The sequence below is a fragment of the Poecile atricapillus genome, chromosome Z, assembly GCF_030490865.1.
Source record: "Poecile atricapillus isolate bPoeAtr1 chromosome Z, bPoeAtr1.hap1, whole genome shotgun sequence".
In the NCBI taxonomy this organism is placed as follows: domain Eukaryota; kingdom Metazoa; phylum Chordata; class Aves; order Passeriformes; family Paridae; genus Poecile; species Poecile atricapillus.
In genome coordinates this window covers 29,800,226-29,814,057 of record NC_081289.1, presented here as the reverse complement: position 1 = coordinate 29,814,057, position 13,832 = coordinate 29,800,226, and the positions used below count along the sequence as shown (strand labels likewise).

General features: G+C 37.2%; 1 protein-coding gene across 2 annotated transcripts in view; it reads left to right on the top strand.

Annotated features, from left to right (window-relative positions):
• Positions 1-543: 543 nt before the first annotated feature.
• Positions 544-13,832, top strand: part of LOC131573642 (bile acid receptor-like) — a 35,783-nt gene continuing 22,494 nt past the window's right edge. For both annotated transcript variants that reach the window (XM_058827793.1, XM_058827794.1), the window contains exons 1-2: positions 544-684; positions 5,880-6,019. In XM_058827793.1, coding sequence (XP_058683776.1) covers positions 5,935-6,019 — 85 coding nt within the window. In that variant the 5' untranslated portion in view covers positions 544-684; positions 5,880-5,934. The remainder of the gene's footprint in view (positions 685-5,879; positions 6,020-13,832) is intronic.

Here is a 13,832-nt window from a genome sequence, read left to right as displayed (position 1 = left end):
GAGTCTGATAGATTTAAAATTAGGAGCCTCAGTTTCTTGTCTAGAGCTTTATGTGATGAGTCCAAATCAAAATGCTGCAGTTTTTAGAGACTGTTGCAGATACAGGAATTAAACTTAAATGTCTTCACATCCCTGTGATGCTGTAATTTATAGCCTATTCTGCTTCGGTACTCAGTGTAATGCTCAATCTCCCTAAAAAGTGTGAAAAATAACAGGAAGAATTAAAAGTCAAGTTTATGTCTTGGAATAACATCTGACATCTTTGGATGGGAAAGACAAGGAGGCTGAGGATGTCATAAAAATGTACATGTGCAAGGAAACTATTATAATTAGCAACAAGGTACTATCACCCCACTGTCTGAGTTAACTTCCCCTCTGCACCCAACCAGAGTATTAATGAGCATCTCAAATCTCTGTGCCGATGGTCAAGCTGGAATTCACATTTTAATACAGTCCATGTTTGGAGAGTTTCGCAAAGAAAGAATTGTTAATGAGTAATCCTTGTCCATTAGGGCACTGAGCCAATAAACCCAAGCTTTGATTCATTGTGTTATCACTACAGGCTTCTGCTAAACATGAAAGAAAAACAAAACAAAAATGTTCCTATGTGAGAATCATTAGGACACTGAACTGAGTGGAGAGCTGTCTTACATCCTGCCATCTGCAGTCTTCCAGAAAAGAACAGTAAGTAATAATTCCTTAAACTGATAGCTCTTGCTGTTGTGTAATACAAAAGTAATTTTATCACCTGAATTATTTAGTGGATGTTAATGAATTTTTGATCAGAAAAAAAAAATTAAAGTGAAGAATAATATAAGAAGTAATTTCATCCACAGAACTGTCTCAATAGTAAGAATTTCCTTTGGGAAAAATGGTAAGGTGAAAAATAAGGTCATGTCGAAATTTGCTTTTAGAAATCTGGCTTCTTTGCGTCACTGGAACAGAAGGCATAAGTTTGATATTGAGAATTTCTTGCAACAGTGCTATCTAGTTAATTGTGTGCATTTGTGTTTGAAATTATATTTGTTTGGGTGGGGCTTTTTTTGGTTTGGTTTGGTTTTTTTTTCCTTTTAGAAACAGAAAATGTTTTCAATGGGAGAGCAGAGAAAAATCCAGAAAAGGAAAATTGTATTTGTTTCATACAGTTTTTTCTTTGACAGTTTTGTGTACAGATTCCAAGTGCATCTTCCAAAGTTGAAGATTTTAGCACATATTTCACATAACTAGGAAAAGTAAAAGGGGGTTTCAAATTTTAAGTGATTACTATTTGAATCCATTGCTAGTTTTTAATTTTTTTTTTTTTTTTCTGAGTGCTCTTGCCACTCATTTATCTTCAGGAAACTATAACTGTGGTGGAACACATTTCGCTTTTGTTATTTTTATTGCTATTTTGTGTTACAGAGAACCTAGAAATTGGGAATTATATCAGAATTGCACTAGTCTAAATGGCAGTCCTAAACCAAGTTAGAAATGGAGGGCTTTCAGTTTTTTCAGGTGAGACATGAAAAATATGCTGGAGAAAGCAAGAAACACACAAATGGTGTTTAGGAGGTAATCCCAGGCAGAGTCAGAAACTGGCCCCACTCTTTGAAGTTACTCACCTCTTTATAGGAATGTCATTGATACTTCTCACAGAGTTTTCAGTTCTACTTGGGACTCAGATACCTGATTTTGCTTCAGAATGAAGAAGAAAGAATAGTCTATATTTTTTTTTTTTCTGTCCTGTGTCTCTTTCCTGCTCTGATTTTAAATTCCATATTAAGAAATATATCAGAAAATTCCTAATAAACATTAGTCCTGCCTCTGCTTCTCAAACTTGCTTGTATGGTTGCTTGCATTTTGCATCAGTTGCTGTGTAGTTGACTGTAGTGCTGTGCTTGCCAAAATGACCTGAGAGCAGCAGGCTGGGAATAGAGAGCATGAATCTTCCTACTGCTTTCAGGTCCCTTTGATACACTTTAAAACAAACAGGTGAGCAAATGAAACAGCTTCTCAAGTAACTGAGGCACTGCATTAAATATTCTACAGAAAGTCTATGAGGTCACATCAAAAGCCTGTGATTGAGGTGGGAATCTATCTTCCCATTGATGTTAACAATGTTTGGATTGGGCCATAGATTAACGATGTTATTGAAATTTCTCTTTCAATAGGCAGTCAGATGTGTGAAGAATAGGAAAATATTAAGGGACAGATGGAAGGAAATGTACTTCACTAATATTTGTGAAAGATTCTACATGTGCTTTGATATGTCTCCCTTTGCTGAGTAATTGAGATAGATTCAGTCATTCTTCTGAAGGTAAACCACAATTAGACTGTCATGAAGCTTTTCTGATGATCAGATGTATTTTTACATTACTTGAAAGTGTGAGGCCATGATGCTTTTGTTTTCAGTTAGCTCAGTTGATTTAATTATTTCAGCAAGAGAGTTGGCTTTGCTTACACATAAGCCAGGGAAAGCTTTACTATTGACTAGAGCAAGGTCAGGGGTAGTGCACAGATAAGAGCCCACAGTAAAGCTGAAACCTAGAGTTCAGTGGTAAGCCCAATTGTGTATACATATGTATTTGTATACCTCAATGAACATATATCCCATAAGAAATTGGAATAAATATGTATATACAGCCATACAGTGAAAAAACAATCCCTATATATAATAACATACATGTAAATTTTCTTAGTTAAACATACAACATGTAAACACCCATTGATTGTTTCGAAGTATGTTAAAGGTTACATGTAATAAAAGTATGCAATTCTGAGCTCCTAACATGCAGTTGAAGGCAATAATCTAAAGCAGTTGTGCACATATTTGCTTTATACATACTGATCTCTGTTTTTCTTTGCTGTATATTTTGGCCTATGAAATTAATCTACAAAGGTGGTGGAGTAAATTGCTTCATTTAAAATTAACTAAAAATTATTTGAAAAACGAAGCTTTCTAATTTATTACATGCCTCCTCTTTTCTCTTGAAGGACACTTATTTTGGAGAGCATGATTTCCTGTGCTTCTATTGCCTTTATTTCAGCTTTTAAATGTCAGATGCTCTTTGTTTTTGTTGTTACACCTCAGAATGGAGTAGTCCAATATAGTGACCTACATTATTCCCCAGAACTGAACAATGTATGGAGTAAATGTAGCTTAAATGCTCTGTATTGTGTACCTAGTGTAGGCCTTAGAGCTGGAAACTTGTATCTGCTGCTTTTAAATACATGTGAAATTAATTATATGGATAAATCTAATGCAGGTTAGATAGCTTACAGCAAGCTGGACTCAGGAGAAAATCAACGCCAAATATCAATCAGTATTTGATTAAGAGTTTGGTGTTCAGGGAAATTTACAGTTCCAAAGGTAGATGCATTGGAAAATATATTTCTGGCCCTTTTTTATGATGATCTTGTGCCTTGCAGAAACACCAAGAAAATAGGAATAATATCTTCCGTGAAATCTAGTAAATGGTCTACATCGGGTGGATATATTAAAGAAAATGAAGTATTAAAATGGTGGGAATTGTAAAATCATCATGAACATTTGGTTTGAACCGAATCCATCCAGACAAAAAATTTATGTGGCAGGAAGCATAGAGTTACAAAAACCGTAATGCACTACAATAGCGCAGATTATTACAAATATGTCCTCAAGATTCTTACTATCAACAAGGCAGTATTAATATCATGAGGGTTGGGTCTTGTTGTGTGTGTATGCAAAGAATAATAGTTTCTAAGGAATCCGTCTTGAGGTTAAAGAGAGGCAATATAGAATGATAAGTTAAAAAATGGAATGTCCTCAAGGAAACGAGAAAGAAGTTTATAGACATATCGAAGATGCTGTAAAAACAGACACTTTATAAGCATTTAGAAACACAGCTTGCCTGCTTTCTTCTTTATTTACAGCAGAAACTATCAGGATGCAGAATATAAAACTTACAAGCTAAGAAGTTATGCATTGAAAATCTGACCATATATTGGCAGTAAATACTTCTAAGTAGATGTCTTCTCAGGACTGTGTTTGAAGTATTTTGATATGACTTCCAACATTCCCTAAGGAGATAAATTCTAGATTCTGTATGAACATACAGACATTCACAATCCCAGTGCTGATGTTAGGTATGTCAGCGAGGCCCTCAAACAGGGGCTGATGAGGAGATATGAGTAGTAGTAGCAGTGGTGGAACAGTCTTCATGTCTGGCTGGGAGAGGTGATCCTGCAAGGAGCAATAAGGGCTGCATTCCCATGGACTGCAAGGAAGATATTAAAGGGCTTGGAGATGAGGAGAGGGTGCTGATGGCCCCTCTTCTCTGGTCTTCAACAAGAAAATCCAGAAAAATATTCATTAGCCTTCTGAAAATACCTCGTTTTGATGTTTTTCTTGCTGGCCATTATAATGGTTCTGACTGTGCCGCTGTCTTCTCCCATCTCAGAACACTTGTAACGGGCTTTAAGAGGAATCCCATCCCAAGGGTTTGTCATGGGTATTTAATGAGAAATCTGTCTGTCAGGAATTTTAAGACCTTAGAGCCACGTGGGTGGCCCCACCTCTTGATTTCAGCAGATAACTTCTCTGGAAAATGAGGCAGCAAGGCAATAAAATGGTTGGAAGTAAACGTGGACCTAGTGGGGTGGCTGGGCTGATTGCCAAACCCCATCCGGGATACAGGGAGCTTTTCTGCTGTTGCAAAACTATGTTTCTGTGCTAGATTTGAGACTGTTTACATGTGATTTGCCACAAGAACCCTATCTGGTCTGTGATACAAGTAGCTTTTGACATTTCTAAGTAAACTGTTTAAATTATCTGTGGGCAGACATTTAAAATGCATCTGTCTAATTAGAGGGCCTCTGTTTATGTTAAAGAAGTACTTAATGAATCCTTATGGACAAATCTGAATATAATTACAGTGTGCTTGCTGCTCTCACAAGCTACTTCCCAGCCTGCTCAGCACTGGGGCCCCCTGCAGCATTCACGTTTTTGTCAGATGACTTCATTTCTGCTCAAGAAACACGCTGAGCCCTCACTGGGAAGCAGATTGGGCTGTAACTCTCAAATGCCTTCAATGAGTGGAAATGCCCAGGGACAGTCCCACGGTAATAAAACCAAATAAAGAATTAAGACTGTAAAACAAAGGAAAACAGATTGCTGTCAACTTTATGCAGAATCCTCTTGGTGTCTTTATAAGCCCTTGAGACATAAGCTCCTTGGTGGAGCTCCTTATTCCCCTGTTGGTCCTGCCTCAAGTGCAGTCTGGAGCTGGCCCACTCCAGCCACGTGAGCTGGGCAAGGGAGCCCCTTCCACACCTTCCACACCTCTCCCAGCCTCCCCAGGCGAGAGCTCTGTGGCTGCTTGAGACCAGAGAGAGAGCGGATGGGCGAGTTACCAGAGCAAGGCTTGGCTTTCTGTGCTTGTCACCATTTATCTTGTTCACTAATTAGTGAAGACAAGATAAAGAGCTGGTCCCTAGAAACTAAACTCAAGTTTCCTGTCTGTGTTCTCCTGATCTAGCCATAAACTTACACTTTTTCAGTAAGTGAAAGCAATGAAATAATGAAAGGGTGGTGAAAAATAATGCAAACCACTGGTATTGCATGGCAGTGGGGCTGGGCAACATGCCCTCAGGAGGTTGGGCCAGTGTTTCTGTCTGAATATTTGAATAAATTTGGGCATGAACCACTATTAATTTAAAATGAACAGAAAGAGGGCAAATAAAATATGCCACAGCACGGAAAAAACCCAGCATTTTACTTAAAGGCTGTATTAGGTATTGTAATTTCAAGACAATGTTTGTTACAGCAAATATTGAAACAACCTCCTGTATCCTGCTTTACACTAGGTACACTAAAGTTAGTTATCTTGCTATAAATATTATTTTTGCTTCATATGTTTCAGGGTCTCTATTCAACCTCCTGTTCAATCAGCATATTCCTCCTGAACTGAAGAATAAATGGGATCTGAAATGAATTTAATAGGACATCATCAGCTGGCTGGTGCTGATGGATTTCCTCTTGCTGAAGGTCCTCATTTGTTTGGTAAGTCACCAATTTAGGTTGAAATTGCAAGCTGTCCTATACTCAGAAACCTAGAAGAAAATGAACTGAAATTTCAAGTCAAAGATATGTGGCTGAAACATGCCAACCTTCTTGAATCTTCAGTACTTATGAGAAGAATAACAAACAATAGATCTGTGGTGTTAGTGTAATCCTGCACATTGTTGCTCTCATCACTTCTCACAGCAGAAACTGTGGGTTGTTTTTGTGACACCTCTAATACTGGAGATCATTCGGCAAAACCAGACCTTTGTATGGAGGCTGGATGTTGCCTTCATGTGAGTCACTTAAATCAAGCTGAGCAGATATATTTCCAGTTAATCTGTAATGAAATTATAGTGCAATATATTTGCATTGTCATATTATGCAAATTTATGAAAGTAATTTCACCTAAATTAAAATCTTTGTCTTATTAAGACCATTAAAAACTTATCCTATTAATTTCAGTGCACAAGAAAATTTATAAAGCAGGTTGGAAAGTCTCCTTGCTCCAATTCCACTGAATTTTTCAAGGCTAAGCATGAGTTTGTTAATGAGTGAAAAATTCTTGGTCAATATTTTATAAGCATGGGCAAGCTATTTTCTGATATATGTACTGCTAAAAAAAAAAAGAGAATAATACATTTTTTTGCCTTTCATTTGACAAAGAGTGTGTCTTTCATTGAGTGAGTTTTGATGCATTGAAGGCCTCAAATGCAATACAGACCTCCAAAAAATGCTGCAACACTTCAGAAGTTTACAGTCCAAATAAGACCAGAATTCTCACTTTTTGAGTATTGGAAAAACCGAACACATTCCAGTTTCACCTGTCTGAAACAAGAGTAGTGCCTGGGACATGGGAGGAAGGGCTCTGGCACCCAGAGACACTCCAGCTGCAGAGCTCCTAGAAGTCAGGACCATCATCTATACAAGTCAGACCACTTGCAGTGTCCTGGCTCCATACAGCTAAACTAAGGCTTTTTCACTAATGATAAGCACAACCCACTCCATTATTGTGTGTTACTGGCTTTTATCCCTCTTTGTTTTGGGGTTTGGTTGGAGAAATGTTGTGGAGTTGTTAAAAGAAATATATGCTAGCAGCTAGACAACTCCTTTGTTACCTCTTAATTCCAATGTCAAGCCATGATGTAGAGGATAATGATGTTCAATGTATAGAGAGGAGAATGATGTTCAAATCTAGGGCGCCAAATCTTATATCCAGTCATCTTTCAAAACTCCTGCATACCTGAGCTACTTCCGGGCTTTGTCAAGAAATTTCCCCCCCAATATCTAAGTTTTCATTAATTATTTCATTATTTTTAAGGAATAATTATAATGTTGCTTGAAAATACAAGAATGTGAATATAAAAAACTTTTCCTCCACAGGGTAATCTTACTTACAAATTGTGAATTTGTCACAAGAGGGATTGTGTCTCTCATTTTAGGTGTTCAGAGCTTATCACAATGGAGATTTAATTCAAACTGACATTTCTGTAACAGAAAGAAATAATGTATTAAGGAGTTGAATAAAGGGTCCCATTAGGAAGAAAACTTAGCACTCCTGCTGTGTTTCACTTAAGCTGACTTTTGTTTTGTAGAGTGTCACTCTAATACTGTGTCTGTTTTGCTTTTATAGCTGGAAGAAAGCCTATCAGAAATAATATGCAACCAAGTGCACAGAGAAAGTTACTCATTCTGAAAATATGACTCCATCTAGGCAAAACACTTGTAGGGAATGGTTTTGCCTCTCAATTATTTATCATTTTAATTTATTTGCAATTTTTGACATTCAGTTTTGGCAGGAAGTGACTTGTGTACCCCAGAAAACAGGAAGAAAGCTTTTCTTTTAGATGGTCCTTATAATGCGTGTTTCTTTTAGGTCTTTTCATACATTGCAGCTCAAAAATGAAGAATTGCTGGCTTACAAACATTACCCTTTATAAAAACCAGTCTCCTCTACCCAAAGATGCATACTCACATTCTATAAAAAAACTTGGAAATATATTTGTTTTCACTATGCTTTATTCAGTCTATGGGGAGAGTGTTCTTAGACCTTCAGAAGCAAATCTAATTGCATCTCCAAACATTAGCTCCAGGTTCAGCTCTTTCAAAAGAAATGTCAATTCTGAGTTGCCTGTGCTTTGAGCCTCATCACCATGGTAATTCCAGGGCACTTCTACATCCTTAGCCTCAAGACTTCTAGATGCAGCAGGTTTCAGGAAAAAGCTTTTCTACCTTTCAGTAGATGAAAATTGTATGCTGCCATTTTAAATGTGTTTTAACTATAGTTTATCACTTCTGCAGTTTAAGCCCCTGGGAAAAGAGCCTCAAAATGCAAATGAGGAGGGATCTTTAGCCTAGCTAGAGTGAGGGTCCTCCCCTTCCACCCTGTCCTCCTGCAAATCTGCTTTTCTTTCTCTCTCTCTCCTCAGGTGATTTAGAAAGGTTTTATATTTCTGTGGCACCTGAAATATATAGAGTATGTGACTCAAACTATCATTTCTATGATAAGTAAGTAGCAGGCCTCTAAAGTACTAGCTCTGTTCTATTTTCCGTGAAAGCATCTTATGTAGAAGCTGCTAGTATGCAAGATACTAAATGTGAAACTTCAGATATCAGAAATGGAATTATTTCTAAGAAGCTGAAAAAAAATTATATGCTTAGTTCGAATGAAGACTTATTTCAAGTATTTTCAGGTATTTCAAGTATTTTTTTGATGGCCTGAAAATGTTTCCTTGGAATGTGACATTAAAATATCACTAGACAAGAAATGCCACCCTCACTGTACATGTCCCTAGTTGGGAAAGAAGGCTTTGTGGGAAATTAACACTCTTACAAGCTGTACTGAAAAGGATGAGGAAGAATAAAAAAAAATAAATTACATGCAACAAAGGGGAAAAAGAACCATTATAGCTAAACTTCTTAATGAAAGGATAACAAATATCATTGAAAATTGTTGTGGACACAGAACAGTGTCTAAGAAGAGCTTAAAAGGCTGACTCCTTTTAGTTAAATCTGCATATTTTTTCTGGTTTTTTGTTTGGTTTGGTTTGTGGATTTTTGGTTCCTGTTTTTTTTTTTTGTTGTTGTTGTTGCCACTGTTTGGTTTTTGGGATTTTTGGTTTTGGTTTTGTTTTCTTTTCTTTTTTAATAAACAACAGTAATAAAAGTAATAAAAAATTGCTTGGGTCAAGTGTCCAAACCGATTAAACAGCTTCAGGATCATAAGATATGTTAAATAACTTCTTGTCGTTAGCACCACCTGGCAGTTGATGCAACATCTGGCTTCATCCCTGCAGAGAAGATAATTAGGCTCATAACTGACCCCCAAATCAAAGAGAAACAAACCAGCACAAATTAAAACAGAAAACATTGGAAGCATAATAATTATTAAGAGAGCCAAACGAAACAGAGGAGCAATGTGAGTAAAAAATTTAATGAGAAGGACAGATTGGATGTGGCTTTCAGCAACCTGTTCAAGAGGAAGATGACCCTTCCTATTGCAGGGTTTGGAACTAGATGATCTTTATGGCCCTTCCAGCCCAAACCATTCTATCTTGTCATACAGGTGTGTCCAGTGTGGTCTGAGCACTTTGGCCTTTTTTTGAGAACGTAACCTTTCTGCACTTAAAAAAACTTGCTTTCTGTGATACTGGAGTGGTTAATCAATTGCACAGAACCACCTGACCTTACCAAATATTTATTGATACAGAATTTTCTTGTAACTAAACCACAATAGGTACAAAAATACAATGGTTAGGCTACTTGGAGGCATCCTCTCAAACTGGTGACCACATTTTATCCAAGTAAATCCATACTGGGAACAGACATTGTTTCCGGCTTTTACAAACAAGTTGCTTGTAATGAAGTTAATTAGTAAACTATATAACCTCTGGTCTGTATCACTCCTTTCTAGTCTTAAAGAAAGTTCTCACAGTAAAGAAGTGAGCAGGACACAGACAAAGCAGACTAAAGAAGGTTCACGTATATATAGACTTTAGGACGTAAAAAGAAAAAGAGAGAAATGAGGACTGAGGCACCTTAAGGAGAATATTTTTTGTCAAGGCATGGTCAGACTGAAAACAGCCTGAGGTAGGATATTGCCATATTCTCACCTGGACATTTTTGTTATCTATTCTTGCACTCTTCATTGAAATGGTAGGATGCTATTAGATTTTTTTAAACCAAGTGATCTTCAAAAGATATGCAAATAATTTGTTCAGAATTAAACCAGAATTTTATTAATGGCTATGCTGTGATTTCTGAATTACCTAATTCTGAATATTTTTATTTTATTATGTTCCTTCCGGAATAACGAAGGAGAGCCAGGGGTTCATATTTTAAGCCTGATTAGAATTTAGTTCTCTTTGTTGAACTTTATATTAGTGGAACAATAACTTTTACTTTAAAATGTGATCTCATTGTAATTTCTGTAATTTCTGTAATATTCTGCATAAAATCACCTTTAGCTTACAAAGAATCTCAGTATAATTCTGTGAACTGAAAACAGTTTCTTTATACCTTCAAAGAATATTTATACAATTCAAATATTTTTTAAAGTTTCATGTAAAATATTCTGTGTAAAAACTTAAAGTAACAGAAGTAAAACTCTCTAATAAGATTTAGTTGCAAGTGGAAAAAATATTTGAAAAACAATGATCACATGCATGTGAAGGTTTCACTTTTTTTAGTAAGCTTTTGATATTTTTGTGAACGGCTTTAATTGAAAAATGCTTATTTACAAAATATAAAATTTGCAAATAGAAAAAAATCTGCAGGTGTAAGTAACTTAATATTTGTGCTTGCTTAAATATTCTTTCCTTAAAAATCTGAAAGGTATCCTTCCAAAAGGAAAAAGAGATAAATGTTTCAAAATATTTAAGACCACACAAACAAAATGTTGGTGTAGTCCAGTGAGCTCATTTCTGATTTCACTTTCACTGCTTATAGTACTGCAACTGCAATGATTTTACTGGGCTGCTCATGTTTTAGTTGCATGAGACCAGTCTGTCCCAGACCTCTACTAATACATATATCTGGAGAAAAGCTTATGTACATTCTGCTGGGTAAGATAAGATTACTTTTCTTTTGTGATAAGAAATTATTTGGTCTAGACTCTCATGTACAGGTCTACAGGTACATCACGATGCTCAGGTCTACTTAAAACAAACCAAAACAAAACCAAACAACCCTCAAAACTTCAAGCTAAAGTGGGAAAACCTACACAGTTGCAACCTAATTATCTTCAAAAATCATACTGGTCTTTGAGGACTTCCCAGAGTTTAAGCTGTCAGTCTGTTTTGTGTAAAACAAGACCATGTTCTCAGTCTCTTTCAAACCTCTCTGTTTTTCCTTTTCCCTTCCACTGATCTGAGCATGGACTCAGTTCAGCTAAATTGTTTAATGATGTGTCTGATGGAAAGAAAAAAGGAGGTGGGCTGTTTGGCTTTTTTTCCCTGTATTTAACTTCATTAATTAAGACTCATATTTTTTTGTTTGTTTCCTTTGGAAACAGAGTAGAACTAATGATTGGGAAGATTTTTCTCAACATACTTGTAACACAAATGGCTCTACAGTTGTTTAAATAAACCCCCAGTATTGTCTCAGGATGTGCTGCAGTTCTTTAGTAGCCCTGAGTTTTTTTAACAAGCCCTGAGATTTTTTCCTGTGGAAGGAATGTTGCTGTCTCTTCTTGCTCCTTCAGAGGCCCAAGCAGTTCAAGAGGCTGGTATACAGCTTTTGTGGAGTTCCCTGTGTATGGCAGAAACCTAAAAATCAACAGTTTCTTCCTTTCCATTTTGGGATTATCCCACTTTCTTTTAGAAAACTCAATTAACCAATTACTAATAAGCAAATGAAAACTTAGGTTTCCACAGCGAGCAGATTCCTTTCCAAAGGGAGACTGAGCGATTGTGTATCCCACAACTAACCCCAGCTTCTGTACCTGAAATACCTTGACCAGTCTTCAGGAGCAGCAGTCTCAACAAGCGGTAAATACAGCCAAAGACTCATTAAACCTATACTGGATATCAAATCTTTGTTGTCCTCACCCTTTACTTGTTTTGTCACCACTGTGGCTGGCAGGTATCAGTGACAGCTTACATCTGATGCATGAAGCTGTAATGTCACTTCCAGGCTCTTTCATAGAGTCCCCAGATGCCCTCTGTGTGTCTGTACTCTTTGTTTAAATGGCATAACCTTGGATTTGGGGAGTGCCTTCTGCTACTCTGCTTTTGCCACTGTAGCACTTGGTGCCCTGGCCTCTTCTGGAGCAACAAAATGCAACCATAAACTAATTGCTGGTAATAAAGGGCACCATTATTCAATGTGTCACATTTTTACAGACGTACATCTGGCTGCTTATGCTAGAACTGGGACTTCAACACTTGTTATTGGCAAAGATGTGCTGTGAGCAATAATAGAGTGATCACACAAACCCAAAACACTTGTATGGTTTCTGCAGCAAGGTAAAATAGGAGGGGCAGAAAGCTGCAGAGCAAGAGTGTGACACCTTGAAAGTGAAAAAGCAGGTGTAATTAAAAGGTTTCTGCCATTAACTGGATCCCCCACTGTAGATTGTAATTATTTACATCATAACAGATGTTTCCTCTTCTTAATTGTTAGCACTTCTTCATTGTTTTTAATTTCTCATAAAAGAAGGGCACTTATCTGGGACCAATTTTATGTCAGCAAAAATGTTTTTGGAGTTCTTCTGAAGCACTGGTAAGTGATGGTCATCAATGAACATTAATCTATGGTTTCCTTGTAAATGTTGCTGTTGATTAAAAAAAAACTGGACTGGTCACCTTCCTGGAAACATGCTCTATTTTTCACAGACTCTCCTCTCTTCTTGGAACTATTGAAGGAATTGAGTCAGTGATTTCACGAAGCAGCAAGACGTGTCTGTCTCCAAAAAAAAATAAGAAATAGTTTGCAAATAACTTTTAAATTCAGCTTTTCAGCTGTGTGATGTGGACTTGATTTTACCTACACCATCCAGGGACTGCTGGATGTTGTTGTGCTTGGAGTGCAGAAAAGAAATGAGAGTTCAGTTTTCTGCAGTTTTAAATATGCTATTTAATGAGCAAGGTTAAGGTAACTTCCAGGTACCATGTTGATCCCAACAGGAAAGGCTGCCACTCCTTGTGCCACTGCCAGGTCTGCTGCTGGCTCTGAGGTGACTAATGCTGGCTTTCAGAGGTGCTTCCTCTGAGAGCTGCACAGCTGCACTGAATGGCACAGGCTGGTAGGGGCAGGGGACCAGGCTGCAGAGGCTGGCTGGCTGCCGGAGGCTGGATGGTGAGAAGGTTGCATTTCACCACTTATAGAAGGAGTATCTTTCTTGTTCTTCCCTGGTAACCTCACCTTACTATTTCAGGCTCTTCTTGAAGGTTTATTTCATGTTTTCTGTCTTCTAATTAAGCCTTACCCTTGTCATTTTTCCCTAGTGCAGTTTTTGTCTGCATCGATGTATTCATTCAGAATTAAATACAAATTAGCATGATGTTTGAGCCTTGGTTTAACCTTTGCCAATATCATGGGGTTTTTGCCATGTTTGGATTTCTTCCATTCTGCTTTTAGGCCTAATTTGGGCTGTTAACTTCTCTGAGGTGGGGTTCCTCTTTCTTGTAAACTGAACAATTATACTATTACCTGCACATCGTTTTTCAAGATTTTTTTTTGTGTAACTGCCAGTGTCGGACATTTCCACCAATTATAAAGGAATGTCTGAGAATGAATAAATTATTTTTGAAACTTCTTGCAGTGTATTTGTGTAGCAAATCTGAGTTTAGATAATGCAGTCTTTATGTTTGTG